General features: G+C 55.6%; 11 protein-coding genes across 11 annotated transcripts; 3 read left to right on the top strand and 8 right to left on the bottom strand.

The window, feature by feature from the left end:
* Nucleotides 1-1,998: 1,998 nt before the first annotated feature.
* Nucleotides 1,999-4,463, bottom strand: BU26DRAFT_245314 (glycoside hydrolase family 32 protein). Its single transcript, XM_033821067.1, has one exon. It carries the CDS (start codon nt 4,277-4,279, stop codon nt 2,399-2,401), a length of 1,881 nt encoding a protein of 626 aa, XP_033686831.1. The 5' UTR covers nt 4,280-4,463; the 3' UTR covers nt 1,999-2,398.
* A 786-nt stretch (nt 4,464-5,249) lies between these two features.
* BU26DRAFT_602329 (uncharacterized protein) lies at nt 5,250-5,823 on the bottom strand (the record flags this gene model as incomplete). Its single annotated transcript, XM_033835340.1, has 2 exons — nt 5,448-5,823; nt 5,250-5,405 (listed from the first exon to the last, which is right to left on the bottom strand). The coding sequence occupies exons 1-2, from the start codon at nt 5,784-5,786 to the stop codon at nt 5,250-5,252; spliced, it is 495 nt and encodes a 164-aa protein (XP_033686830.1). The 5' UTR covers nt 5,787-5,823.
* A 139-nt stretch (nt 5,824-5,962) lies between these two features.
* BU26DRAFT_245277 (uncharacterized protein) lies at nt 5,963-9,073 on the top strand. The gene is made up of 4 exons (XM_033821066.1): nt 5,963-6,051; nt 6,153-6,313; nt 6,499-6,865; nt 6,916-9,073. The coding sequence occupies exons 2-4, from the start codon at nt 6,173-6,175 to the stop codon at nt 9,063-9,065; spliced, it is 2,658 nt and encodes an 885-aa protein (XP_033686829.1). The 5' UTR covers nt 5,963-6,051; nt 6,153-6,172; the 3' UTR covers nt 9,066-9,073.
* A 737-nt stretch (nt 9,074-9,810) lies between these two features.
* BU26DRAFT_245185 (uncharacterized protein) lies at nt 9,811-10,339 on the bottom strand. The gene has a single exon (XM_033821063.1). The coding sequence runs from the start codon at nt 10,180-10,182 to the stop codon at nt 9,898-9,900; it is 285 nt and encodes a 94-aa protein (XP_033686828.1). The 5' UTR covers nt 10,183-10,339; the 3' UTR covers nt 9,811-9,897.
* Nucleotides 10,294-10,962, bottom strand: BU26DRAFT_245245 (uncharacterized protein). Its single transcript, XM_033821065.1, has 2 exons — nt 10,569-10,962; nt 10,294-10,521 (listed from the first exon to the last, which is right to left on the bottom strand). The coding sequence occupies exons 1-2, from the start codon at nt 10,761-10,763 to the stop codon at nt 10,405-10,407; spliced, it is 312 nt and encodes a 103-aa protein (XP_033686827.1). The 5' UTR covers nt 10,764-10,962; the 3' UTR covers nt 10,294-10,404.
* Nucleotides 10,915-13,482, bottom strand: BU26DRAFT_245187 (uncharacterized protein). The gene has a single exon (XM_033821064.1). The coding sequence runs from the start codon at nt 13,320-13,322 to the stop codon at nt 11,163-11,165; it is 2,160 nt and encodes a 719-aa protein (XP_033686826.1). The 5' UTR covers nt 13,323-13,482; the 3' UTR covers nt 10,915-11,162.
* A 299-nt stretch (nt 13,483-13,781) lies between these two features.
* On the bottom strand, nt 13,782-14,292 carry BU26DRAFT_502414 (uncharacterized protein; the record flags this gene model as incomplete). Its single annotated transcript, XM_033826633.1, has 2 exons — nt 13,782-14,169; nt 14,222-14,292. 2 exons carry the CDS (start codon nt 14,290-14,292, stop codon nt 13,782-13,784), a joined length of 459 nt encoding a protein of 152 aa, XP_033686825.1.
* A 1,588-nt stretch (nt 14,293-15,880) lies between these two features.
* BU26DRAFT_516571 (uncharacterized protein) lies at nt 15,881-16,415 on the top strand. Its single transcript, XM_033828360.1, has 2 exons — nt 15,881-16,212; nt 16,269-16,415. Exon 1 carries the CDS (start codon nt 15,934-15,936, stop codon nt 16,150-16,152), a length of 219 nt encoding a protein of 72 aa, XP_033686824.1. The 5' UTR covers nt 15,881-15,933; the 3' UTR covers nt 16,153-16,212; nt 16,269-16,415.
* A 1,300-nt stretch (nt 16,416-17,715) lies between these two features.
* On the bottom strand, nt 17,716-20,201 carry BU26DRAFT_451778 (uncharacterized protein). Its single transcript, XM_033824773.1, has 2 exons — nt 19,450-20,201; nt 17,716-19,293 (listed from the first exon to the last, which is right to left on the bottom strand). Exons 1-2 carry the CDS (start codon nt 20,167-20,169, stop codon nt 17,839-17,841), a joined length of 2,175 nt encoding a protein of 724 aa, XP_033686823.1. The 5' UTR covers nt 20,170-20,201; the 3' UTR covers nt 17,716-17,838.
* A 576-nt stretch (nt 20,202-20,777) lies between these two features.
* BU26DRAFT_590127 (uncharacterized protein) lies at nt 20,778-23,262 on the bottom strand (the record flags this gene model as incomplete). Its single annotated transcript, XM_033834751.1, has 2 exons — nt 20,778-21,275; nt 21,325-23,262. 2 exons carry the CDS (start codon nt 23,260-23,262, stop codon nt 20,901-20,903), a joined length of 2,313 nt encoding a protein of 770 aa, XP_033686822.1. The 3' UTR covers nt 20,778-20,900.
* Nucleotides 23,263-24,814: 1,552 nt separating this feature from the next.
* Nucleotides 24,815-26,144, top strand: BU26DRAFT_245000 (uncharacterized protein). Its single transcript, XM_033821061.1, has 2 exons — nt 24,815-24,992; nt 25,050-26,144. Exon 2 carries the CDS (start codon nt 25,177-25,179, stop codon nt 26,101-26,103), a length of 927 nt encoding a protein of 308 aa, XP_033686821.1. The 5' UTR covers nt 24,815-24,992; nt 25,050-25,176; the 3' UTR covers nt 26,104-26,144.
* Nucleotides 26,145-26,487: the final 343 nt, after the last annotated feature.

The following is a 26,487-nucleotide window of genomic DNA, read 5'->3' as shown; positions in this document are numbered from 1 at the left end:
GCTCCAGCCTGGTCTTCTATCATGGGACTACTGAGGAAGGGGACCACGGTTCTGAAGGCGAGGAAAGCCGAAGCCCACGGCAAGATGCAGGGGAGCGATAAGCTTAGTCTACCTACCGGGTGGATTCGCGATGGTTTCTTTACAAGCCCAGAAATTCTCTTCCAACACCGCGTAAACGGCGTATACAGCGTATACCTACTCTGCCCTCCCTGCGAAGACATTCACCCCGGACGTTCAATGTGGGCAAATCTCGCGACCGGAAGCGAACGACCCGGCATACGCCTCAGCAGTGAGATAAGCGGAAGGAAAGAGGGGCAGATGACGAGAAAGCGGTGTGAATAACGCTAAGCCTCTTCTGGCGTCCCTTTTTTGAGCCGCATTTGCCGATGTTCGGTTTGCCTGCCGTGTTTCGCTAAGATCTATGTGCGGTTACGTGGACGTTGTTTCGAGCATGCTGTGGTGGAGAAGAAACTCGGTGTATGTAAGCGGAAGGAGGGCGCGTGGGTCAGTTGGTGTACGCACTACGCTTGCTTGCCTCACTTTTTCGGGAGGGGAAAAGCGCGCCGAAAAATTCTCCGCTGGGGTTTCCCGCGGAGGTGCAGGGAGGAGGAATATGCGGGAAGATGAATCGGGAGAGTGGTGATTGGGTCGCGTAAGAGAGAGGAAGGGACGAACGAGGCGTGAACACATTTTGGGCTGTGGAGAGCAGGTGGGATTTGTTTTGCAGAACTTTGAGCTGATCGGTGTGCAACGGACGGGACGCCGTGTGCGGGGAAAGAAAGAGGTGGGAATGAGAAGGGAAGAGTGAGGGTTTTGGAGCGGATATCATCTTGGAAGAGAAGAGCGAGCATGCGATGGCCGCATTGGCAAGTCTTGGTTTTCATACTATCGTCTTCTTCACATCTCGAGCTGACCGTTCTCTCTCCCAGTTCATTACATACCCTCTCCCATGATTTCATCCCGACTCTCCGCACCTCGTTCAATATGCACCCCACGCTCTCACTAAAACCATACCGCATCCCCGGTCTGCACACCTCCCCTCCTTTAACGGTCTAACGCACTCATACCTGATCCTACACCGATGCCGTGCCGTACCCTCCCGTCAAATCAAGCATCGACCCCCCGTCGCTGTCGTGTGCCACTGCACCTTCCTCCGCGTGCTCGTTCCCCCTCTTTGCTGGAGCCAATGCCGTACCTGCTGGGCCAAGGTTCTTGGGCACAGCGCTGCAGGAGGGCTGAGACGTGCGGCTCTGGTGACTAATTTGAAGGGGTAAGGTGGTTACACGAACGAGCTGGGGAACGGAAGGCTCGGCTAAGGATTCTTTTGTTGAGGTGAAAAGGAGATATCATCGGTAAGAGAATAGATTGCAGATGAGGAGACACGAGGGAGTGGGTGTGGTACTCGAAGCGGAATCTGTCCTCGACCTTCATGGACAGTGTGGAGATGGTACATTGCTCGCGACGCACAGCAGCATATCTGTTCGGCTCTGCAAAGACATTCCTGGAGGTGTTCAGCATAGACTCTAACCCGCAGTTCCTCTCATTTTGAGATTGGAAATCCTTAGTCTCTAGTTGACAAGGCCCATACTATTCTCTCCGCACCTTGGCAATCTCTTCATCCAACCCCCGGGTTAGCACACTCGAGCTCCTGTGTCCTCTCCAACAAGCCTATGCTCTGCGGGCCATCACTCTTGATCTCCCTGCAACTACACAGTAAGTCTGCCAACTCGTCAGACGATCAATCGTCCATTACCTAGGTATCCACCTCACATACTCCGTTCCAGTCGCCTCCTCTTTCCACCACGAGTAATGCTCTATTCGCTGCTTCCGCTGCACCTTCCTTTCTTTAAGCCCTTTCTTGCTTTTCATCAATTCGATCGATCATCACTCAGTAATTCCTCGTCATGTTTCCATCATTTCGTGCTCCACGATCAGCAATTCTGCGTGTCATGGCGCATCGAAAAGCAAATAATGGTGTTACTTCTTTCTTGCCCTAGCGTATCATGCGCTGCGGGTAGATCCCGAGACGATCCACTGGTGCGATATCGGTGCGGGAGTCCGCTTCGATGGGCGGTCCTTGGCTTCGGAGCGGGAGTTTGGCGGGGGAGGCGATTCGAGTCGGAGCATTGAGTGCCATTAGTCACTTCCTCCATGGTTTCCCCCTCGGTCACAATTTTTCCGTCTCATTTCTGTTTGCAAGAGACATAGATGGGCTCGAGTGCATTCGCGTGATAGGATTCCGGTGGAGATTGACTTTGCTGTTCAAAGACTCTTTTGAGGACACTGAGCTACGAGAACTGATTGATTACCTCCAACAACTAGAGATCCTTGGTAATGTCCTCGCGAAGCAAAGGACGCCATGCCATGCTGACCGGCCTTGTTCAATTGTATGCTCAATCTACTCTCCCGGGCTTCTCAGCGGCCACGCATCCACCAACCCCTCCCAAACGCCCACTTCCCCAAACTGCACCTCCCCTCCTCCAACAAAGAACCCAATGTCCTTGCTACCCTCATGCCAGCTCCAAACCCACGTGCTCAGCGCAAACCGACCATTCGCATGAACCTCCACAATCCCTCCATCCACGACGATCGTGAGATCCAGCGATTCCACCTTCGAGCCTGCGCCGTCGCCGGGTACATCGAATAAGCGCAGCTTCCCGGCCTCATTGTCAGTATTGATTCCTGGGGTTGTGGTTGCTGCTGCGGAAGAGTTGGAGCGGTCGACGATGATGCTTTCGTTGGAGAATTGATAGTAGATGTGCGTGCGCTCGTGCCGTCCTGAGAGGATGGTGAAGCCGGCTTTGAGGTCGTTGTTCGCGCGCGAGGGGAAGGTGATCGACGTGGAGAGGATATAGTGCTTTGAGGAAGGACTTTGGTCGAAGGTCCGGTTCGATGAGACCTGCCCGCCAGGTTGCGTAATTACATTCGTAGCGTTCTGCTTGAAGGCCGCCAAAGGTTCCCGTGCAATGCTCTGCTGCAGGGTCGCAAGCATGACGGTGCCATTCAATGTCTCGCCGTAGATCTTCCATGAGCCTTTCTCCCTCGCAAGCGCATTATCGACGACAGCGATATACCCGACGCTCAGCTCTCTGGGTAGCAAGAGCGAGCCCGTCCAGTTCTGCTGCTGCGTCGGAAAGTCCAAGATACCGTAGAAATTGCCCGTCAACCACAGATACGTAATAAATCGATCGCGCGCACCACTCTTCTGGCTCGGTAAAGAGGAAGCGGGAAGGTGCTTCCCCGCAGCAGCATACGCTGAACGGCCCCAATCCAGCTTCCCAGCCATCGTCGGCTCGAACTTCAATTCTCCGTCGACTAAACTCTGCGTCCCAGCGGCCCAAAGCATGTCCCTATTGTCCGAGACCTGCGGCACGATCGGCGCATAACTCCACTCCGCGCCCATCGTCACAAAGATCTCGCCTTCGGAGTTGTATCCGGCTTGATCCAGCGTGAAAAGGTTCCCGACCTCAAAATTGAAGCCCCAGCGTCCAGCCCAGTCTTCTCCCATCCAGGTCGTGTTTGCTTGCTCATGCCACCATTGGCCTAGGTACTCCCAAGTCTGGAAATCGGGATCTTTCTCGTATTGTCTGTAGAGGAACAAGCTCGGGCCTTGGTCATGCACACCGCCGGAGATGGTTGTGTACCAAGTGCCATTACTGCTCCCTAGGATGCGATCGAACTGCGGGTTCTGGAACACATAAGGATCGCGGAAACCCGTCACGTTGAGCGCGAATGGCGGCGCCGGAATCACTGGTCCATGCTCTAATTTCGAGAAGTTCCGCCCTCCATCTGCTGCCATAGCGAGAGATTGGGTCTCGCTGCCTTTCGTGTACCGGATCGTCCACTGGATTGGCAAGTAGCTCACGCTCGTGTACAGCAGTGTTGGTGTCCCGTTGATGCCCCTTTCCATGACACTTCCATCGAAAACGGCGATCGGGTCATTGACTCCGCCTGCTCGGATGAAGGGCTCCGAGTTTGGATTAAGATCAGTGTAGATTACCAGGTCGGATGTTGTCGCCCCTGAGGCGCCCTCGTGCAGGTAGCCGACATGGAAGAGTCCAGTTGACGGATCCGTGTAATGCATGCAAGGGTCGCCAGTTGAACCATACAAAGGGAGGACGTGGGCCTTGGGCCGCCAGATGCCATAAAGAGAAGCATTTGCTAATGTAGAAAGGTTCGGTGGTGCGGCGTTATAGTCGAGGGAGCTTTGGCGGGCGATGAGATGACCTGAGCCTAGGGCTGGTGCTGCCAGAAACGCAATTGAGACCGTAGACTTCATGTTCTGAGCGATATGTCCCTTTGCACTTCGATATTAAGAAGTTTCCACAAAGCTCAATTCGACGTTTTTAACGCCGTTGAGTCCGCCCGAGTCTAATCGACATTGGGATGGATGTGCGGGGAAATTCTCGGAACGATCCGAGGTCGGGAGATTGGGTGATGTCATGACCGAGCGGACGCTAGCACCCTCAATATACCTAATGAAGGTATCTCCGGGTTGTGATCTTCTTTGAAACGTCGAGAAAGTCGGCTGTGTATGGGCGAGGGTGGACTGCGGGCAGTTTAAGCATCAATATGCTATCGATCAGACGCGCGTAGAACAAGAACGTGTAAGAGAGCTACTTATGAAAATTTCACTTACATGGAACATTACCCACGATGGCGGAACTGGTCAAGACATCCATTGAGTCTTAAGGCTCCCGCTGAAGTCCTGCGAAAACCACGTGCTGTCAATCGGAAGGATGTGGCGCAACATAGTGGACGTGCTTGGAGGAAGGGCTCAATCGGAGATAGCCGATGGAAGATGCAGTGTTGCAGCGCGTTTGGATACGCGTAGCTGCTAGGCATATAGTTGAAGCTGTGCGCCTTCCAGACCCCGAGTCAGTACCAGGTCGCGGTAAGGGGAAGACTCCCTGGCCATAAGATGGGGAGCGAGACGCTAGAGCAACGAATATGGTATAAGCCAAAGTCTCTAGATAACGGTGACGCTGTGCTTCTCTTCCGTTCTGTGGTCCTTGTAAAAGTCGAAGCCCCCTTATACATCCGCGCCACACCGATGCGTTTCTAAACAAGCCCGTCACCGTTCTGATGCTGCAATATCAGAGCCTCTAATGGAGGCTCTTCCCTGGTATAAGCTTTGGCACAATCACACTCGGAGAGGTTCATGCGGACGATACGCTCTTCGTACGGCACTGAATTTTCCGGCCATCGCTACAGGCGCGGAGCTGGTATTCCCCTCGAAGCTCTTTGGCTCATCCGCCTTTCGGTTGCAGAAGGTTGTCTCGCAACACTGGCTTAGCATGCCCGAGCTGGCCGGACTTCAGTGCACCAAGGTCAAACTCTTCCACTGTTGCTGTTTTGCGCCTCTTTTCGCAATTGCGGTAGTACCTGAAGTGGCTCGGGTCGACCTGAAAGTTAGTGCTTGTCTAGCTCTAGTTGGGGGTACGCACACGCGGGAACAGTTGGCGTTTCGGTCTGATGTGCGGTTCCCTCCTCCAGAGGGGCTCTTCAAGGAAGTGGTTCTCCGAAGGACCACATGCGAAATCGTTCCCTGTGACCGCGGTGACGTCCTGTGCGATCCCGGCGAGAGTGATAAGCTTGTCATTTTCCATAGTGAGCCCACATCTTGAGTAAGCTACTACGAAGTCTTGCCGTGCAACATAGGACCGTCTTTCCAGCGATCTGTCTTCTTCTCTCTTCCATGCTGCAGTACGCATGTGAGTACCCTTTACGCATGACAGCTGCTTCTCGATGCTACTGCTGGGAGAGTAAGTGTTGCATCCTTTCATGGTGGATTTCAGAAAGCCATGTCCTACTAAGACCACCTGGTGCGCGGAAGAAAAAGTGTTGTCCAACGAGAGCACGTGGGAGCTGCAGGTGACGTCGGAGCTTCGCCTAGGGTCCAGCGACCCCACAAACAGTCTCGGTCCCTGGCCAACCTCACGTTTACACACGACACCACTATCCGCTGTGCTACCAGCTCTACAAAACTCAGGCTGATTTGCCATAGCTTCATCGGACCCAATTGCGTCTTCTCTTCTATTCGCGACAAAAGTCTTTCTCTCTTGTGCAAGGTTTGTGCGCTATTCGCCTGCCCCGCTATAAGAGACGCGGCTCTAGAGAACACAGTAGCTAACAGTTTCACCTCCAAGCAGAATCCGCACCACCGCGAACCATGGCCCTCCTCGAAGCGAAAGTCAAGAGCGTGCTCTCCGGCGACACCGTCATCCTCCACAACATCAACAATCCGAAGCAGGAGCGCACGCTGAGCTTGGCTTTTGTGTCCGCGCCCCGATTGAGGCGGGAGGGAGATGAGGTGCGTAATATTCCCGACAAACTGGGAGGATTATGGCGACTAGGCGCAGGAGAAGGCGTAGCTCTTGGATTTCCTCTCCCGGCATGCTTCATGCCATGCGGCTGGCCGCTAGTGGAGGCCGAAACCTGGCCTCAGGCACCCCGGTCTCTTCTGGCGGAAATGGCAGCTGACGATCAAATAATTAGCAATTCGCTTTCGAATCGCGCGACTTCCTACGCCGCCTGCTCGTGGGCAAGGTAGTGCAATTCCGCGTGCTCTACAAGATCCCCACCGGCGCCAACCGCGAATACGGTGTCATCTCCCTGCCCAACCGAACACAGCTGCCCGAGCTCGCCGTTGCCGAAGGCTGGGTCAAGCTACGAGATGACGCGGGCCGCAAAGACGATTCAGACGAGTCTACCGCGCTGCTGGAGAAGCTTCAGGTGTTCGAGGCGCGGGCCAAGGCGGACTCAAAGGGCGTATGGCAAGAGTCAGGCGGCAGGATCGACTCAACCTCCGAGCTGAGTGATCCAAAGCAGTTTGTGGAGGACAACAAGGGCAAGGACATCAATGGTAAAAAGTTTCCGACCCGGCCATGATTTAGTCTTGGCTAATTGGAATAGCGATTGTGGAAAAGGTCCTCTCCGGCGATCGTCTCATCGTCCGACTGCTGCTTTCCCCTACCGAACACGTGCAGACGATGGTCCTGCTAGCGGGTATTCGCGCGCCAGCAACAAAGCGGACTAACCCGTCAGACGGCAAGGAACAGCCTGCTGAGCCTTTTGGCGACGAGTCGCAGCAATTCGTAGAAATGCGCTTACTGCAGCGAAACGTTGTCGCGAACGTGCTCGGTGTCAGCCCAAATGGACAGATCGTCGCTACCATTAAACACCCGGTGAATGGCAACATTGCGCCCTTCCTGCTCAAGGCCGGTCTGGCGAGATGTACAGACCATCATACGACTTTGCTTGGACAGGAAATGAGCGCCCTTAGGCAGGCTGAGAAGGCCGCTAAAGATAGCCGGCAGGGTGTCTTCCAAGACCACGTCGCTCAGAAGACATCACCATCGGGCGAGCTGGAAGCTATTGTTAGCAGAGTACAGAGCGCCGACACCCTTTTCTTACGGGGCAAGGCGGGCGCTGAGAGGCGCATCAACCTCAGTAGCGTCCGCCAACCGAAACCGACCGACCCCAAGCAACAACCATGGGGACCGGAAGCCAAGGAGTTCCTGCGAAAGAAGCTGATCGGGAAGCACGTCAAGTTCCACGTTGATGGAAAGCGTGCCGCCACCGAAGGCTACGATGAGCGCGAGATGGCCACTGTCACCTTCCAGGGCAAGAACGTCGGCTTACTGCTCGTGGAGAATGGCATGGCCTCTGTCATCCGACATCGTCAGGAGGATACGGACCGTAGTCCCATCTACGATGATCTGCTGCTCGCTGAACAGGCCGCGCAGGAAGCACAGAAGGGTCTGTGGTCACCAAAGGCTCCCGCCGCTAAGCAATACGTTGACTATTCCGAGTCGCTGGAGAAGGCGAAGCGTCAGCTCTCTCTACTGTCACGGCAACGTAAGGTTCCAGCGGTCGTGGACTTTGTTAAATCGGGTTCACGCTTCACTGTGCTTGTGCCTCGCGAAAATGCCAAACTTACCTTTGTCCTCTCCGGCATCCGCGCACCGCGCTCTGCGAGGAACCCCAATGAGAAGGGTGAGCCATTTGGCCAGGAAGCGCATGACTTTGCAAACAGGCGATGCCTCCAGCGTGACGTTGAAATCGACGTCGAAGACTGCGACAAGATGGGTGGCTTTATTGGCACCCTCTACATCAATCGCGAGAACTTTGCAAAGGCGCTGCTAGAAGAGGGTTTCGCCACAGTACATGCCTACTCTGCCGAAAAGGGGGGCAATGCCAACGAGCTTTTCGCTGCAGAACAGAAAGCAAAGGACGCACGAAAGGGCCTATGGCAGAATTACGATCCTTCTCAAGATGAGGAGGCGGAGCCGACTGCTGCCGCCGCCGAGACGAATGGTCAGAACGGCGAGGCAGCGGCATCGCGCCGCAAAGACTACCGAGACGTTGTTATCACCCACGTTGATGACTCCGGAAAGCTCAAGCTGCAGCAAGTGGGGACGGGCACCGCCGCCTTGACTGAACTCATGAACGCCTTCCGCTCCTTCCACCTCAATCCCACAAATAATCAAGGTCTTCCCAACCCTCCCAAGGCTGGCGACTTCGTAGCAGCCAAGTTCACCGCCGACGATGAGTGGTATCGAGCACGCATCCGACGCAACGACCGTGAAGCGAAGAAGGCCGAGGTTGTCTACATCGACTACGGAAACTCGGAAGTTCTCCCTTGGTCGCGTCTCCGACCTCTCAGCCAACCTCAGTTCTCTCCACAGTCAAAGCTGAAGCCTCAAGCCCTCGACGCCCAACTCTCCTTTATCCAAATGTCTGCCAACCCTGAATATCTTGCCGATGCGGTGCATTTTATCGCGCAGGAGACGGCGGATCGTCAGCTTGTGGCTAACGTTGATCAAGTCGAGAAGGACGGCACTCTCTGGGTTACTCTCTTCGATCCCAAACAGAGCAAGACAGGGGTCGACAGCGTGAACGCCGATGTCGTCAGCGAGGGTCTCGCCATGGTGCCGAAGAAGTTGAGGGCTTGGGAGCGGGGCGCTTCGGACATTCTTGATGCCTTAAAGAAAAGGGAGACTACCGCCAAGGCGGAGAGGAGGGGTATGTGGGAGTACGGCGATCTAACGGAGGACGACTAGATGCTTTCAAGGCTGTTACCCCTCCACGGCCTCAGGTTCTCCGGGTCGTCGGAGTGATATGAATAACGGATCGCCACGATGAAGGACGAAAAACGAAAGCAAAATCACTGACGGAGTTATTAGCATTGGTTCCGAGGAGGCATTGTCCATCTCGCTCCGCTTTGGCAGGGTTCGGGATATTTGCATAGCGGATGAAAAGCATTCAAAAGTGAACAGGAATACGATTAGCATCCGTACACGACCTCCACTGTCCGCATGATCGAGCTCGCGCTCTTATCACATATCACAAGCCCCTTCTAGCTTTGCAGTCTTGCAGCCTAGTCTCTATCGCCTATGCGTTAGAGTATCCTCAGGCCAACCTATTCGCCACCACCACCAGCGGCACACGCACGCTAGCTTACGTCTTTCAATACCCGTACGTTACAGCCGACCGGTGAACCACGTTGAGAATGACTTACAGCACGCATCTGCACCTCATCGTCCCACAGCATATTCGCACTCGTCCTTCTCCGCACTGCCAACGCATACCACTGTCGCCACCCACCCACTCACCCACCTCACAAAATCCCTCAACTGCCGCGTGATTCCGCCTCGCCTCACCAGCTCGTTCCCTCTCGCCTTCTTCCTCCGTGTGTCGCGCGTCGCGACGCTCAACATTATGCCCTGTCCCGATTTAGCCTAGCGTAGAATCTATCTGAGATATGTAGCACGTGACGTGTGTCAGCCTCGCGGCGTTTCGGGATGCATGTTTGATCGGCCGGGAGTGTCAGGATGGCAGGATGGGATGGGATGGCGGGCGGGCGGGAGGCTTTCCCGGAGCTAAGTACTCGCCCTATCGAGATTTTTGACAGACGGCAAAGGGGGTTAGCTGATACCGAGGCGTCGGCTTCTGGGGCCGAGGAGGAGGCGAGGCTGGTGGTTGTGGGGTGCCGTGGTGTGAGACATGGAGGGCTGCCCCTGGATGGTGGCGAGGATCGTGACGGCGGTTAGGAGTGTCTCGGACGCGGAGGGGAGGGGTTTGGAGAAGTTGCAGATAGAAAGGGAGGGGATATCGGGAGTTCTCGGAGAGAGCAGAATGGCCAAGGAAGTGTAGATGTGCTGCTAGGTTAGAAGACATCAAAAGCAAGAGGTCGCCTATGGCGAATGTTTGTGGACTTTCTCGGAGCAGACGTCGCCGGACTCGAAGGGGTAAAGATGGCTCGCTCGCTACACGGTGCGCTGGCAGCAAAAAGCAAAAACCTAGACCCAGAAACGAAGGAAGATGGTGGCAGAAGAAATCTCAAGAAAGGAACCGTAAGATTTTTCTCGACTAGGTAACGCAACTACCAAGCGGTCCATCCTATCTGTGACAATCTGGCTTCCAGATGTGTATTCCTTCCTTTTGAGTGTGCGCCAACAGCGTGCTCTCATCAGGGCTCATCGTAATCATCATGACTCTCTCGTCTCCTCGTGCCAACGGAACGAAATCCGAAATCTCCCAAGAAAGAAGGGTATTAAATCCACCAAGCGCAGCCGAAAAAGATCCAGAAGGAGAAAGGTATACAGCTTTTGAGAAACAGAACAAGGATATTGCTCGCTCAACAGCTCGGCAAGAAAGGTAAATGCGAAGTTGGAATAGCCAACAAAACAAAAAATGCGACAGTCATACCGATCGTACATACAATCTCGTTCCTTCGTGAGTCCGGGCGTCTCACACATGCAAACCAGTTTGTGTGCGTGAGCGTCCGTGTCTAGCAAGCAATACCGCGGTGACCTTCAATGTCGCGAGAGAAACAGCAAATAATAAGCAAACAGATGTGCAAAGGGGGAATCCTGCGGAACGCCCAAGATGAAGGAAATGCCCTGCCAAACTTTTTTCGCCGAGCGGATCATGGGAACGATGCCCAAGGGTAACTTTTGGAGAAAAGGCTTTTGGACCCACTCCGGTCCGCCCAATGAAAAAGTGACGTAGAGCACGATGAGCTGGCGAAATGGGTATGAGAAGAGGAGAAACAACGCGCAAACGTAGAAAATCCAAGAAAGGCTCCCGATAGGGCTGTGAAAGTCCTAGATGGAGTAGTCGTAGTTCAAAAAGGGCAGCATCTCCAACACGTCGTCTCAGCTGTATTCGGTGTCTCGTCGGCGCCTGAGCACACGTCGTTCACCCTCTCGCCTACCCTGGCTGCTGCGTCCGCTTCGAACTGAAGACTCTTCGGCGTCTCGTCTCGGATTCGCGACTAGCGACTTCTTGCTGCTGCCTAGCACGCTGCCCCTCTCGCTTCGGTACATGTTCTCGCTGCCGCGGGAGCTACCAATGACAATATCGGCCATGCCGTTATCAGCCGGGTTGATCTGAAGGGTGCGTCCTTCCATGTCACCGTTGAATGAGAGACTGAGGGGGGCAGAGGCGTCTACACGGAGTCGGATTTCGCCGTTCCCACCACCATTGGTGACGGTAGTGCGATTGGACTGACTGACACGGCTCTTCTTGTCGCTGCTGCGGGAGGAGCCTTCTGAAGGGCCGGATGGCACCCGTGGCTTGTTTTTGGCATCCCTATGGACCTGGTCAATAACCGGTGCATTGCTGCCGCGAGTGTGCCGTTGATAAGCTTCAGCATCCATTGCAACCCGCCTGTCCTTCTCTTCAGGGTAGTACTGGACTTTCGTGACGGTGTCTGCGTCGGTTCGCCGACGACGACGGTCCGAGACGAGTATTTCGTCAAGTCCGTCCTGGTAGATCTTAGAGTCCCGGTTCTGTCGCTTCTGCTCGGCTTCGTACTGTTTGCCGTAGGTCTGAACAGACCGGCGGCGCCGGGCCCTAGGGTCCTCGACAGTTACATAGGCAGAGCGCGTGGTCTCGTACGACGACTGGGCTTTTGGGTGTTGAACCAAGTTGGGGCGGCTAACCGAAGGAGCCCGAGACGGAACGGCGGTGCTTACTCTGGAAGCGCGGGGGTCCCGCTCCCTCGGGCGCTCTGGCAGGGTTTGTGACTGAGACATACGACGCTCGTTGTACACCTGAGTGGTGTTCGCGTGCCGGAGGCTTGGCCTTCGCTCCTTGGTGTTTTTGGTGCTCTTGAGCTTCGGAGGAGGCATGAGGGCGCGGTCATTCCGAGGATCAGGCTCGTAGTCGTCCTCTTCCGAGGACTCGTCATCTGAGCTCCCGGATTCGAATTGGAACCGCTCCTGTCTTGCACTCTGAGGAGCGTTCGGATAGCGTGCAGACGGCATGGGCTGGTTGCTCTGCTCATAGGTCACTAGAGTCGGCCCAAATCCAGAAGTGGGTCTCCCGGTCTGGTATGAACCGCGAGCGGATAGAGGCGGCCGCTGGAGGTCATAGGGCGGTGATGTCTGCGCCATTGGGTGCCCAGGAGGGTAGTAGTTTGGTGGGGTGGCTCCCATCAGGTAGGGAGACATCTGAGCATGCTGTGGCTGTTGCATGCTCCAGTGAGCAGACATTGCAGGGGGAGGACCGTGTTCATGGGGAGGGCTCGGATACGGCGCGGGCATGCCCGGAACCCAGTAGTTCGGCCCAGGGTCTCCTTGGTAGCTCAGGGGACGTCGAGCATTCGAAGAGGACCGTCGACGTGCCTGGCCAGGTTGCATAAGGGCCGAACCCTGCATGTAAGGAGCAGGCTGTCGGGTGTAGGTCGGAGATGGAGGAGACGTCTGAGAGGAGGCGGGATCTGAGCGCTGCGAGCGCTGGTCGAAAGGAGGGTACGAGACGTCGAGTCCAGAGTCGAGAGGTGAAGGCTGTGGTCTGCGACCGCGAGAGGGGAGGGCATTGGGGCCGCACTTGGTGCAATTCGGGTTTCTGCATTCCTCTGACACGGTCTGCCTGCGGCTGCCAGCGGTGCGCTTTGAGGTAACCGAGCCAGAGCGAGCCAATGGCTTGCGCGGGCTGTTCTGGCTGCTGGCCTTCCTGTCTTCTGCGACAATTGTCGGCCGTCTCTTCGAAGTGGCCGGGCTGGGGGGCGGCATCGACGCAGCGCTAGCCGGAGCAGCGGGCGGGCTTTGCGACGACTTCGCACTTGGAGCCGAATCAGCGCTGCTCATGGTGGCGGCAGTGTGGCTGGAATACCCAGAGTCGCTCTGAAGGTCGATGTTGGCCACCTTCTCTGCGCCGGGGGGCTTGTCGGTGCCCAGGTCCGAGGGGTGCGATCGTTTCGCGGCGACATTTGCGGCGGGCGACCTGCGGAACGACTCGAGGACGTGGTCCTCGCTGTCGTCCGAGTGGTAGTCCTCGCACGTGGCGTGGAGCGAGCGTTCGCCGTCCATCTCGTCGCGGGCGGCGTGGGCGCGACGTTGGTGACGGCTGTCGGGTGGTGGTGTGGAGGCGGACGACGACGGGTGAGCGACGAGATCGATACGGCTAAAGAAGTGTGGCCGGGCGCGGCGATCACTGGGGGTTTAGAAATAGTGCGAGAAGCAGCATTGGCAGCTGGTGCGAGTGGCAGCCTGCGATGGCGGATAGGCAGATGCGAGGGTTACGGATCCATGGCGGGGGGTGTGTGTGTGTTGAGAGGAAGAGGCACGGGAGGAGTGAGGAGTGAGGAGTGAGGAGTGAGTCTTGAGTGCACACAGCAAAAGTCAGGCAATGACGGAGCGAGGGCTTCGGCGTGCGACGCCCGCGCAGAAAAACGGTACGGAATTTTTCAAGACAGGCCGCCCTGGAGGGATTGGGCACCCAAGCGGCCGGGGTGTATTCATGCGTTATACTGGTGTAGGGCTAACTCATCAACCGCGTCGGGCAGCCAGCGACGAGACGGCGGCTGCGCTCGGATTCCACCAGCTTCTGCCTCCACGGCCTTCTCTCACGTCTCCTCCGCTGTCCGCTGATAATAGTCTAGTTGAGCCTGGAGTGGCTTCACAGCGCTGCCGTCTGCCTTCTGCCTTGCGGGAGCCCGCCATTGGCCGTCCGCCAGAGGATTCGACAGTGTGGGTGACGCTGCAGCAGCAGCATGCAGTCGCAAGCCTGTCGCCTGGCCAGCGAGCGGCGTCGATCCAGCTTGTGGCTGGACGGCCAATATGGGACGGCCATATCCAGAGTAATTGCCGGAACATCTCGTATGCGGACGACAGGACAACCTTCGTGCTTGCACCGGGCGTTTCTTTGAGGGTGATCCTACGCTCAATCACGGCAGCATGCCTTCATGTGCGTAATAACATGGCCCTACCCGCGCCGCGCCAGCAATTGGCCCATGGCGGCTGTTTGCAGGAGGATGCGCAACACTCGCCCATCCCACATCGTCTCGAGCGGAGGGGCACTGGTCGCCTTGGATGGCTGCCGGCTGCTCAGCGCTTCCCCGCGCGCCGTTCGATCGAATCGAAGCTCCTGAAACGTTGCTGAGGTGCCTCTAGACTGGCCTTCCGGGCCCGTCCGCGCGCACACACACCATACTAGCTGTTCGCCTTTCTCTCTCCACGCGCAATCCTCACCGCCTGTTGCTCTGCGCTGCTGGACGGGCGCCTGCGCTTCCTGGCCTAAATTGGGAGCGTTTGGTAGGGCTTGCTAACGTAATCGCGGCCGCTACAGTAGCCGCTGTTATTTTCCCCTGCCGTCTTATCTCATCGTCCACATCTGACACGCTGTGCGTCTACCACCATAGCCTTCTACTTGCTTTTTTGCTCTCAACAATCCTCTGCATCCCGTTTGATTGGCGTTCTTGAAAGCCACGCCTGAAGACCTTCAGCGCACCGAGTACAAAAGCCTTGACAGCGACTGTCAGCTTTAGCTCCCTCGGTCCAGCCACGTCAGTTCGCCTCAATTCGCCCTACCATGCAGGAACAACAAGGCCACTCCACATTAATCTCGCAGCGCGAGGGAAAAAAAAGAGCTGTTGCCACCACAGGTAGAGCTTAGGCCCGGCACACGTTGCCTGACTGGCTTCGCCGCACAAATCATCGTCTTCCAGAACATGTCCGCGGTTGCGCTAAGCGTCTTCCCCGAGTTCAGTCCAACGATATAGAGACACCTGTACCCGGTGTCACCTTTCTGTCTCGTCTCCGAGAGTTCCCCCGTTTACCGGGCCGTGGAAGTCATAGACATTCCGGTGAAACATATACCAAAATTTAGCCAATTCCTCCAACAGAAGCGGGCCAGAAAGACGGTGGCTACCCGAGCGCACACAAAAGAGAGGCGAGAACACACGGCTACGTCGGAATTCCTCTGCTGAGAATGTGGTGCCCACGATAACCGTTGTCGTGCTCCGAAGGCATACTTCACAGTCGTCAGGTGATGGAACCCTCTCCACCTTCTCTAGATGCGGTGAGATAGGCTTCGCAAGAGAGTACGACGTGCGACATTTGACGCGGCGACATATCTCGTTTGAGCCACCTACATCTTTCTTAACCATGGGAACTCAGCATCTATCTTCCGCTTCTTCCTACTTCCAGCGCCTGCCGAGAGACCGTGCTCTGATACGAACGCGGTGCCCGTCAAGATATCGTTACAATCGCACCATAGTCAGCGTTTGACACGCTCTGGTCCAATACTCCCACACCACTTTCTTCCGCTCTTCCGTGATGTCCAAGCTGGTACAACTGTGGCTTTTCAGAGCTTTCTGGTTGCGAAAAGGACTTTTCGCTTGAGCCATCTTCTCTTTCCGCCCGTAACTTCACCTGTGGTGCCACCCAAAAGTCCCCTCATTCCTTCTTTTTCCAGCACACTGAAACGCGAATGTCTCCCGCCGGCCAGGTCCGAGTCAAATGTTGCAATTGCAGCAATGCTCGTGGCATTGACAGTCACCTCCGGTGCTAAATTAGTGAGCACTGAGGCTAGGTAGAGCAGCTGCAAGAACTTGCCTGCAATTGCCCCTTTCGGCTGACGTCTTTCCAGGCCTCAAGCCCTCCAGGAGGATGCAAGGGTAGCCCGATCCACCAAGCCTCGATGTCCTGCAGACGGGGAGATCTGTGGCGTGAAGCCTCGATCAGATCTTGCCATGCATTTGCGATATCGGCGGCGTGTGCTACGGCACTCTTGTCGCATGCTTACTTCTTCGGCACGATGCGAAGAACCGAATCCGGCCAGCCTACGATGGTTCATATCACCGCCCTCAATGGAGACGCCGATCAATCGCGATCCTGGTCAAATAGCATAAGCACTTGAGCAGGTATGGTCCCGACTATCTGCTTCACAGATCCGGTGACGGCAAAGCAACCAGGCGGCCTTGCCCTGTTAGCTCCCATATCGCGATCGTGAAGACAACCACCCACGACACGTACTTTTCAGTTAGGACTTCATTTCTTCGTCTACTCCTACCACATTTCGTTTTGTCCTGTCTCTTGCTATGGCAACGCGTTTAGCGCACGGTGGCATAGGCCCTTACCTTCTCTACACAGAACACGTGGGCCCCCGATGCGGTCAAGTAGACCAAGCGTATCGACCATAGAATCCCCCAGCTGTCTTTTACATGTCTCTGTACCTCACCTGTAACATTTGTCATCCCGTCAATACGGCGTCAAACCACCCCTTCCTAAACCCATCCCCCCTCAAACCCGTATTTCCCACTGTGACTCACTGTTCCCCCTCCACGCCTTTCGCTGCCCGAAGCATCAAACTATTGGGTTCCGAAGCAACGGGTTGTGAGGCTCCGTCGCTGCCCAGTGAGTCGAGTCTCCACCCTCGCGCATGGCCACGCGCACTCAGCCCAACGCGGACCCCACATGGGCGGTTATCCTGGGCCACACACTCCCAAAGTCGACATTTCAAAATTCGCTATCACGCCGCAGAATCACACTACAAAGCAAATTTTTCTTTTTGCTGTTCTTCTAGATGAGAATTAATTCAGGAATTGTGGGACGCGGTACGTTGGTGGCGATGAGCGTGGAAGAGCACCATTCGGTTTGCGAGAGCGAGAGCGCCCCGCGGCCGGAAAACGCAACCACGAAAAAGGACCTAAGAAGATCTTCGCTGGAATATCGAGCCGGTATAGGAATTTTTCTCAAGCGTGGTTTGAGGCACGCCGTTGGTCTCTCTTCTACGCTGTCGCTTTTCCATTCCCGCAGCTGTGGGGACGGAGGTGAAACGAAAGAGCTGGGCTTGGCATTCATCACCCACCTTTGCCTATGTACGGATGGACTAGCGTACGGTATGCGAACGTCGACTTTCCATCCGAGGGAGAGGCGGACGTGCGTAGGGCTACGGCTTGCATGAGAGCATCCCTTTAGCGCAGGCGGGTGTCACATCCGGTGTCAACGCCTCTTGCCCCCGACTTTACTCACACTCGCAGCCCAATTCTTCCTCCAGCACTCTCCCAACAGTATACTTCACTGTGTGTTCTTCACGTGCCCCAAGTCCTTCTAGTGCCGGAACTGCTAAAATACAACGTCGACGTTTCCCCGTCTCTCTCGCCTACACGCCACACAACACAGCGGCAACCAGATGCCTCGAGAACTATGGTTAATGACTGGGCTTTCCAATGTGGTATCTCGGCTAAGCGGAGAGAAAAATAGCAAAGAGGATCTTAGATCACGACCGCGCGGTTTGCCCACCTTATTCATGGACATATGCACCCTATATCTAAAGGTCACGGTCCACATCAGCAAATGTCCAGCATGTCTTTACCTCGCGAAGGTCTTCAGGAGTGGCTTTCCACAGGCTAATTCAAGACATTCGAGTATACACGTTTTGTGGAATAGCATTGTTGTATAGACAATATTAAACGCAATAACACGCCCCCACAAGTCTAACTGCAGTCATGCACGCTGCGGAACACTGCCCCCAAACACCAGGAAATGCATCCAAAACACCGCTAAAAACAGAGGAGAACCTCGTTCAAGACTCTTATCATCTTCATCCAGCAACATCCTCAACCCTCAGCCACCTCTCCTCCATAGCTAACACCACAAGCTCCTTCATACTCCCCAAACTATCTCTCCCAGCAAGCACACCCGGCTCCACCAGTTCCGCCACCCTCTCCAATATCCTGTACAGTTTGCAAGCCTTCTTCTTGATTCTCCCAGCATCTTCCGGGTCGGCGTCGACGTTCCGCATTGTTTGCTTGGAAGATATATTCATGGGCTCATATCCTTCAAGATGCTGGAGCAGCTTGTACAGGATAAAGTGCACCCACACAAGGTTCGTCTTTGGGTGGAAGTATTTCCAGATATCGCTCGGAGGATCGCGGTATCGATTAGTCATGCTCTTCCGCGGTGAGCGCCGAGGGGTCTGCGCTTCGTCGAACCTGATGTGCTGGTTTATCTTTCGGGGGGAACGGCGCGGCGTGCCGGGGTCGTTAGACGATGACAGTTCCGATTTCAGTGGGTCACCATAGAAGACCACGCCCCGCATGTAGCGGTAGATTTCGTACTGATATTCTTCTGTTGCATCGCCGGTGAAAAGACCCAAGTCCTTGTTAAGGTCGAGGTAGGCAACATCCGGTTCGGGCGACGTAGGAATGCGAGGGCTGGCCGTCGACGATGCAGAGGAGTTGGACACAAAAGACGAGGATGAGGATCGTCTACAAGGCGAAGGTGGGAGAATGTCCGCGCGGGAGAGCGTGCAGTCGATGACCGTAGTCTCGATGCCGGTGAAGCCAAGTTTACGCCTTAAGGGATCCTTGATAGTAGGCTCGATGAGATCGTCGCTCTGCCGAGAAGAACGGACGCAAATGTTTTCCAAATGCATATCCCGATGCTCGAAATTGCACGCCTCTTCCGCCTTTGCGACGCTCAAGCACACACCCCAGAAGACGTCCCAGATTTCCCATATAGTGCCCATGCCACCTGCTTCCATGACCTTTTCGCAGTCTGTGCCCGCATCTTGCATTTCGATGACAGCCCAGAGTTGCGTGTCTTCGTAGCTCGGCTTCTTGCTAGGATCCGGGAACTCGCTCTTCCTTCCTCGCGGTCTGGACTTATTCCACGCTTTCCAAGCATTGGCGAACGTGATTGACGGACGGCCTTGCAGCACCGTCAGTTCGCGGAAATTCGTGAATCCTGGAATGTGGTTCAAGTTCTGCAGGAGCTTGACTTCGGAAAGTACATCTTCGACGTGCGACTTCCATTGTTCCTGCTCTTCCCTATCTGCGTGGTCCATCGTTTGCCGGGCTGAGACCTTGGCACCACACGGTTGAGAGCGGCTTGGTAAAGGTGCGTCTGGAGGCCTTCGCAGTGGAACGAGTTTTAGGACGGACTCATCTGTAGAGTCGGGTGTTACAGAGGTGGCACTTAGACGATAGACCTCGGAAAAGGAAGCTTCGGCAATCTTAGAAACTGTAAAGTGTGGTTCGAGGGCTGACGACCAGTCCTGCATAGGTGGCGGAGCAATTAGCAGATTTCATAGGTTAGGGGAGGATTCTGAACACTAGCAGGCCTCAAGTCACTGCCTGCTAAAGGTCCTCGGGAAGAGCTTTCGGCAGGCAAAAGCTAAGATATGATACAGTGTGGACCGCGACCTACGTACCTCAAACGTAACTATCTTCCTGCCATAGCTGAGAGATAATAGCGGGGAGACGTAAGCCGTACAAACGTCATCGCGCTCAGGTGTAAGATCAGGCGTGGGTAGTTGTGGCATCTTTGGACATTCGTTGCACGTCGCGACTGCGCTGGACTTCGGTATGACAACAGCTTTGAGTCTCTGGCCTCGCATCGGGGAGGATGGCGCTGATTGTGCATCTGGATGCTTCTGAGGCTTTGATGTTTCCTTGTTTGGCTTTGTGTCTATTTTGTGATCCTTTTTCTTTGTCTCAGCAAGCTCGCCGGTATTTCCGATCGCTTTCCGTGGCCTCCCCTTGTTCTTCTGCGGTTCCTCCTTCAGAAGAGTCCTTTGATCTTCTTCCAAAGTCAAGGCGCCCAAGTTCGTCTCAATGTCGACTACCGCATCCTGGTGCTCGTGCTCTGCCCCGTCATCGGTGTCCTCAACAACCCTCCTTGGCCTCCTCTTTTTCTTTACCACTCCGGCGGCCTCATGGGCTGCCTTCCCACCCTCTCTTAGAGTCAGAGCCTCTAGTTCCTTCTCTATGCCATCAAAATCATCCTTCTCTTTAGGCTTCACTCGGTTTGCCGCTCCATTCTTCCCCTGTTTACCGACGCAAACATTCTCTTTATCCGGACTTAGAAATTTCGCGAAGTTCGACGGCGCCTTGACGGCAGTACGCTTCCCATACACTTTTTTGGGGGGCATTGTCGAGCGAGAGACGGGAGAGCGAGTGTGGATGTCGATGGATGAGGTTCGCAGGTGGCTGCAAGGGTGTGTGATGTATTTTCTAAATTGGGACTAGCGTCTCAATATTGGCCCAGCAACCGGCCAGTCACGACCATCGTGATTGCTCAACAGCTTTGGAATCCAATTATGCTTCAGCGATTTAGAAACTCATTCATGCCATCAAGTTGCCAAGGTTGTAGATTAGACTGTGCGAAAGTACAGTCCGTTTCACTCGCTCGATTACGATTACTCCCGATGCGTTTCTCAATTCCACCGCATCCATCAACAAATCCATCGTTCCCCGACGGATACGACAGCAAACTCCATATCTCGTGTCCCAATGATGTACGTATCAGGAATGCCTTCCAAGGTAAGCTTCATCAGCAGAAGATAAAACGGACACGCCCACTAAAAGAACCTGCGATGAGCAGACTGGCATTGAACAGCCAGGAAAAGGGGCAGTAAGAGAAACCTGACAGGAACGCTAGCAAAAGACACCATGAGATATGACTGACGCAAAGAAATTGATATCTCAAGTGATGCAAAGCCCGTAGATGCGTGCGTAGTGGAAAAAGACAATTTATAGCCCAGGGAATTTTAGGAAGAGCGAGGAACGTGATACTGCTCATGCTATGAGCATAAGAGGATGAAAATCCTGGAAAGAACTCAAAAGGAAGAAACTGTTGCGCATATGAGGGGATTTGCAACCATCAACTCCCCGCAGAGCTCCCCAGTTCTGGCGACGGACTACCGCTCTCTTCTTCTGGCAGCGATGGTGGGGGTACAACACCCATGCTCTTTCTCTTGCTTTTCTTCTCTTCATCTTTTGACTTCGTGATGACGCCATTAGGCAGCGAAGGCCCGACTCTCCCATTGCTTGGGTTCGCAGCTAAGGTCAGGCTGAGACCGGCGTTGGCCCTTCTTGGTGCAATGGTTGAATAACTGGTTGAGAGGTTGGAGGTGGTAGCCGTGGTGTCGGAATCGGAGGCAAAGTCTTTCCACTTCCGCCAGCCGTCAAAGTCGATGAGCGCCTGCATGCAACCCCATTCTTTGACCTTTCGTTCTAACCACACAAAGTTGACAGGCTAAGCACATGTTAGCTATGAGTGCGGGAAATAGATCCGTGGTACTTACTTTAGTCAGAAAGTCGTTGCAGCCGGCCGCCAAAGCCTCGTGCCTGTCACTCTGCAATGAGCTGGCCGTGAGTGCCACAATGATAACCGGGCTCTTGAAAAGGCCCTTGTCTCCGAGCCTATCGGGCTCGTTGACTTCCCTATCGTACTTTCCATTTTGGCCCAGCCTGTTGTTAGGCGCTTCGTTGCTCCCGCTGCTAAACACACCAATGCTGTTGACGCGCTCCAGCCGTCTGATCTCTCTTGTTGCTTCCAGCCCATCCATGATGGGCAGCTGAATGTCCATGAGCACCAGGTGGAACCCGCCTGCTCTCCACTTCTCTATGGCTTCCTTTCCGTTCATTGCTCTCTGCCAGCGCACTTTTAGACGCTGCATGAAAGCACCCAAAACTCGCAGATTGATGATGTTATCCTCTACAATGAGCACATTGATCGGTGGCACTGACCCATCCAGCAGGCCGGCGGGCAAGCTTGGTGCCTCTGTGATTTTTTGCTTCTTTCGCTTCTTCTCTGGTCGCGGGGAGGCCACGCGGGGGGTCGGTGGCGTGGAGTTCTGGCGCGCGTTTGGATCTGCGGGGGCGGGAGGAGTCGGGATGGGAGCACTGCTCGTAGCGGAGTGCTTTGTTTCGGAGGCGGAGGAGTCATGGCGCGGTCGGTTCGCAGGGCGAGCGGCGGCAGCGGCGGATTGAGGCACGCTTGTCAACGTGGTAGGAGAGGCCGTGTTGTGGCGGGGGTACTTTGGTCGGCCGGAGTGAGCTCTTCTTGTACTGCCTGGTGACGGCAGAGGGGGTAGCTGACCTGTCTGCAGCACGGCTATGGAATGCGGAGCGTGGGTTAACGACGCTCGTGTTTCGTGAGACGCAGCGGTCAAGCCGGCGGGGGAGGGATTGATGAGCGGCATCGGCGGGAAGTACTCGGTCTGGGGATTCTGCGCGTCGTCGTGATGGGCATAGTAGACGGGTACTCGCGGCGAAGGCCTGGGCGTCCTCGGCTTGGGGACCTCGATGAGCAGAGCCTCATTGACCGTCTGGCCTCCGGGATAGTATGCATCCAACGTCCTGCACATCTCTTCCTCAGGCCCCAGCATCCGGTCCTGAGACTTTGCATTGCTGTCCCGCGGCACTATACGCAGCGATATGTCCGGAGAGTCGAAGCTCCTGCCCAGCGAATTCGCGTACTTCTTGAGGATCATGTCGCGCACATCGTCGACCAAGTCATCCTCGCGTATCTGGACCAATGTCGCTGATGCATTGGGCCGCTTCACCCATATCTTGCGGTGCAGCATGCCGGCGTTGAAGGTGGAGGGCCCGGCGAAGTAGTCGGTTGCGGTCGGCGGGCCCGTTCCTACAGCAGCTGAAGGGAGGTCGGGCTCGAGCAGCGTTCTGATTACGCGGGCATTCGACGCGGTGACGAGCGACTGGCGGCGCAATATGCCGGGGGGCGTCAGTCTCTTGCTGGACCGCGCCGGGAGCTCTGTAGGCTCGTCGGATTCGGCGGGCTCTGCGGCGGCGGCGGCGGCGGGCTCGCGAGGCACCAGCTCAGGCGGGTGCGCTGGGGGACGGAGCGGCGTGGGCTCCTCGAGGGTGACGGCGGGACAGGCGCTGCGGACGTCGGCGGGCGTGGGCGCTGCGGAGGCGGTCGTGGTAGTGGTTTCCTGCGCCTGTCGATCTCTCGAGGTTACGCTCCCCTCCGTTTCGGTTCGACTGGCGGCGGTCCCCAGCCCTTCCGACTGGGACAGCCGCTGGTCGTCGGCGTCCTCGGACACGTCGGCAGCGGACACCTCTGGCAGCTTCGACAGCGAAATGCTCTTGCGCAGGCTGCTGGCCGGCTTGGGGCCCCGGTCGCTGGCCGCCGAGGACGTGGTTGCGGTCGACGCGGCGCTGCCTCTCCGCAACAGCTTGGACCGCGCATTGCTGAAGCGCGTCTTGATGGTGCTCATCCCGGCGAAGAGCCGGCGGCGGCGGCCGGCCAGCAGTGTTGCAGAGGGCCTCGGTGAAGCCGTCGCGGACGGTGTGGCAGGCCAGCACGAGCGGCTGCAGCTGTGGCGCAGGAAAAGCTAAGCTTTCGCGGGCATCCGCCGCAAACCTGTGGACCTGAGGCGATCGCGAGGGCGTCAAAGACAAAGAATCAACAGACCGGCTAAGGAGCGTATGGAGGTCAAGTCAAAATAAGAGGCAAGAAGAGCCCGCGCGGGCTATGCAGCTCAGAGAGAGCTGGTGTCGTGTTTTTGCAATGCCGTTCGATCTCGTCTGGCATGCCCATGTCCCGTTCACTGAGCTAGGACCGCGGCAGGTGAATTGCTCAAATGAGGCGTCATTCGCGCGTCGACAAGTGATCACTCCTGGCCCTTTAACATGCGATCCAACGGTGCCCGACTCTGCGCCTTGCCACTGGCCTGCCCTCCGCACGCGTAAGCTCCATGTAGTCGCGCAGCCGCCAGAGACAGCCTGCAGCAAACCTGTCTCACGACGCTCTGCACCACTGGTTGCGGCCGACCTCTCTGATCAAGACCTCTCCGCCGCAAACACGGGCTACCCCAGCATCGCGCTGACAGCTCAGGCGTTGCTCTACTACACACTTCCTAGTCGGCCCCTTTGCCAGCTGTACATTCGCCACACTTGGCCGGCCTAGCTTTCCCTTTGCGTCTACTCTTGCAGGAATCGCCACAGTCTATCCGCCTGCAGAAACCTGTATCTGCACCTAAGAGCCTTAGCCACACCTCGACTTCACAACCAAACGCCGGACGACAGCTGAAAAGTTCGCCTCACCTTTAGGCGAGCCTTTTGTCTGAACCGATCTTGGATGAATGCGCTTTCGTTCCAAGTTTGTTATTACGTGAAGATTAAGGGGGAAAGGCCCCAGGATTGAGGTTGCTGTCTCGGGAGCGCCCGACACCACCACTATCCTTCACATCTCTCCCGTTCAATGAACACTGCCGTTCCTATCGATTATGGCATTTGTCCTTTCCCGTGTCTCATTGGCTGTTGGGTGATTCTCTCCGTTCATTATATTCCAAGACCTTCTCACCTGTCTCAATCTGCATCAGTATCAGCTTTCCTTGCCTATCCGCTTCCTAAGGCGGAATCTACATTCTCTTTCTCAGAGTTATCGCACCCCGCGAGCGGCTCTACGATCTGTGGAGTCGAATTTGGCTATGTTCGCAGAGGACCCGCAAGGCCGGCTTGACAGATCGTCTCGAGGATGCGGCAGGGTGTATGGTACGCTAAATCCAACCGTGTGGATGTGGATCGAGATCTTAACACAGGGTTCGGCGATCAAAACATGCTTTTCCTTGATCAGGCCTCACCTCCTCTGAACGGCAAGGGATAAGAGACAGTGACTCTGCGCCCTACGCGGAGTGGCCTTCGGAGTTCGAGCAACGGCTGAGTGAATGGTGACATCACGTGAAGCCATTGTGTTCACATGCCACCGTGTCACCTCAGTCTTTACGACGCCATGGCGAGCATGGTTTATCGTGCGACTATATAACTGTTATTTTCTACTGCTCTGAGTTGTCATTAAGGCACCGGCGACGGTAGGTCAAGGCATGCGCTTGCTCCATTCCGTTTGCGTTGGTTCGAATCATCCATAAGAAACACCACTGCGCGCTCGCATGTCTGAGTGCGAAGATCCAGAATAAGTCACTGGATTCTTCAAGGGAATTTGACTGTTAGTACAGGTGCTAGATCCATTCAAACAGAGGCTCCTGCTAACAATGAGGTTAAGAGACTTCACTATCGCCATGGCTTCACAACACCACACGTCACTGCAACTCCAAGCCTTGCTTTCCAACGGATCTATACCCACAACGCGACCCTTTCTGAAGCATCAGTATCAGCATGGCCCTTGAGCTATGCTTCTTGTGCACTGCTGCAGAATTCGCGTCATCGTTTCCATAGATCCATCCTGGAAGGTCCCTTTTCACTCAGTTCACCGTTGCACTTCAACATCCACGACCAGCCGCCCGACTGTCGCAACCGCTCAACAATCGATCCGCTCTTCTACCTGCTCCTCCCTCTTATTCCTTGACCTAAATCCCCGTTCCTCCACCAAAGTTCCAAGCATCGGTCCAGTGCACCAGATCACGCGCCAGCACAGCACCCCAACGCTATCGTTTGCTGCGCAAAGCTTCCCTCAGAACGAAAACTTGAACGCTCTCATGCGCCTCTTTCACCCGCTCCCGCTCACGCCCACGCACCGCGCAACTCCCGAATCATCATCACCATCCACCTCAACTTCCGATGCGCACTCGCAATCGCCCACCAGCAAACCATCTCCACAATCGCCTACTCGTCCCCAATCACCACACCGCATGATCCACCTCCAGCTCCCACCACCGAAAGCGCCGCCCTCCCTCCTGGTCGACAAGACTGGCCGGATCCCAGAGACGCCTCTGCCGATGCCCGAGCCCAGCATCCTCACCTGCCCAACCTGCTACACACGACAAGCGCACTTCCTCGAAGCGGAGCAGCAGAGCACAGCGGTCTGCCAGTCGTGCTTGACCTATTTTAAGCGGGTAGAGAAGAGGTGCGAGAGGAATAGCGCGGAGATTACCAGTTTCCCGAGCTTGCTGGAGGAGAGTGAGGAGCTTGAGCGCAATGGACAGGGCAATGCGGTGGGTGAAAGCGGGCTGGCGACCAGTGCCGGGAGGACGATGTATAGCAGTATCAGAAGGGCTTTTGGCGTCCTGAGGGGCGGTGAGGGGAGGAGGATGGGGAGGAGTAGCAGTGCATCGAGTACTGAGAGTCGGTGTAGTAGCATTCGGACCTTCATGGATTGACAACCTTCGGGGAGCAGATGGTAGTGAGAGGAGGGTTGAGTGGCGAGTTCTGGCGTTCTATACCCTTCGGCGACCGTTGATCTAAAGATAATAATAATAATGGCGCAAGCCGGACTGCTGATAATGCATTGAAGGCTTCCAGGATCCTGTATCCGGAGTCAATCGCCGATTCCAGTGTAGAGCTCCCGTTACATATGAGATTCCATTGGCTAGAAATACATATCCGCTACCGAGATCCGCTAGATGAACCCGCCCATCGAACCCACCCATATCAACATGATCTCGTACACGTCCCACCCATACGTGAACGCGTAACACATGGAACCGCGTAACCAACGAAAAAAAAACAAAACACGGCGCGTAGGACCCAATGTGCACCGTGAT

This window comes from Trematosphaeria pertusa, assembly GCF_010094035.1.
Source record: "Trematosphaeria pertusa strain CBS 122368 unplaced genomic scaffold BU26scaffold_4, whole genome shotgun sequence".
NCBI classification, from domain to species: Eukaryota; Fungi; Ascomycota; class Dothideomycetes; order Pleosporales; family Trematosphaeriaceae; genus Trematosphaeria; species Trematosphaeria pertusa.
The sequence above is the reverse complement of the archived record's forward strand: the minus strand, read 5'-3'. Positions and strand labels throughout refer to the sequence as shown.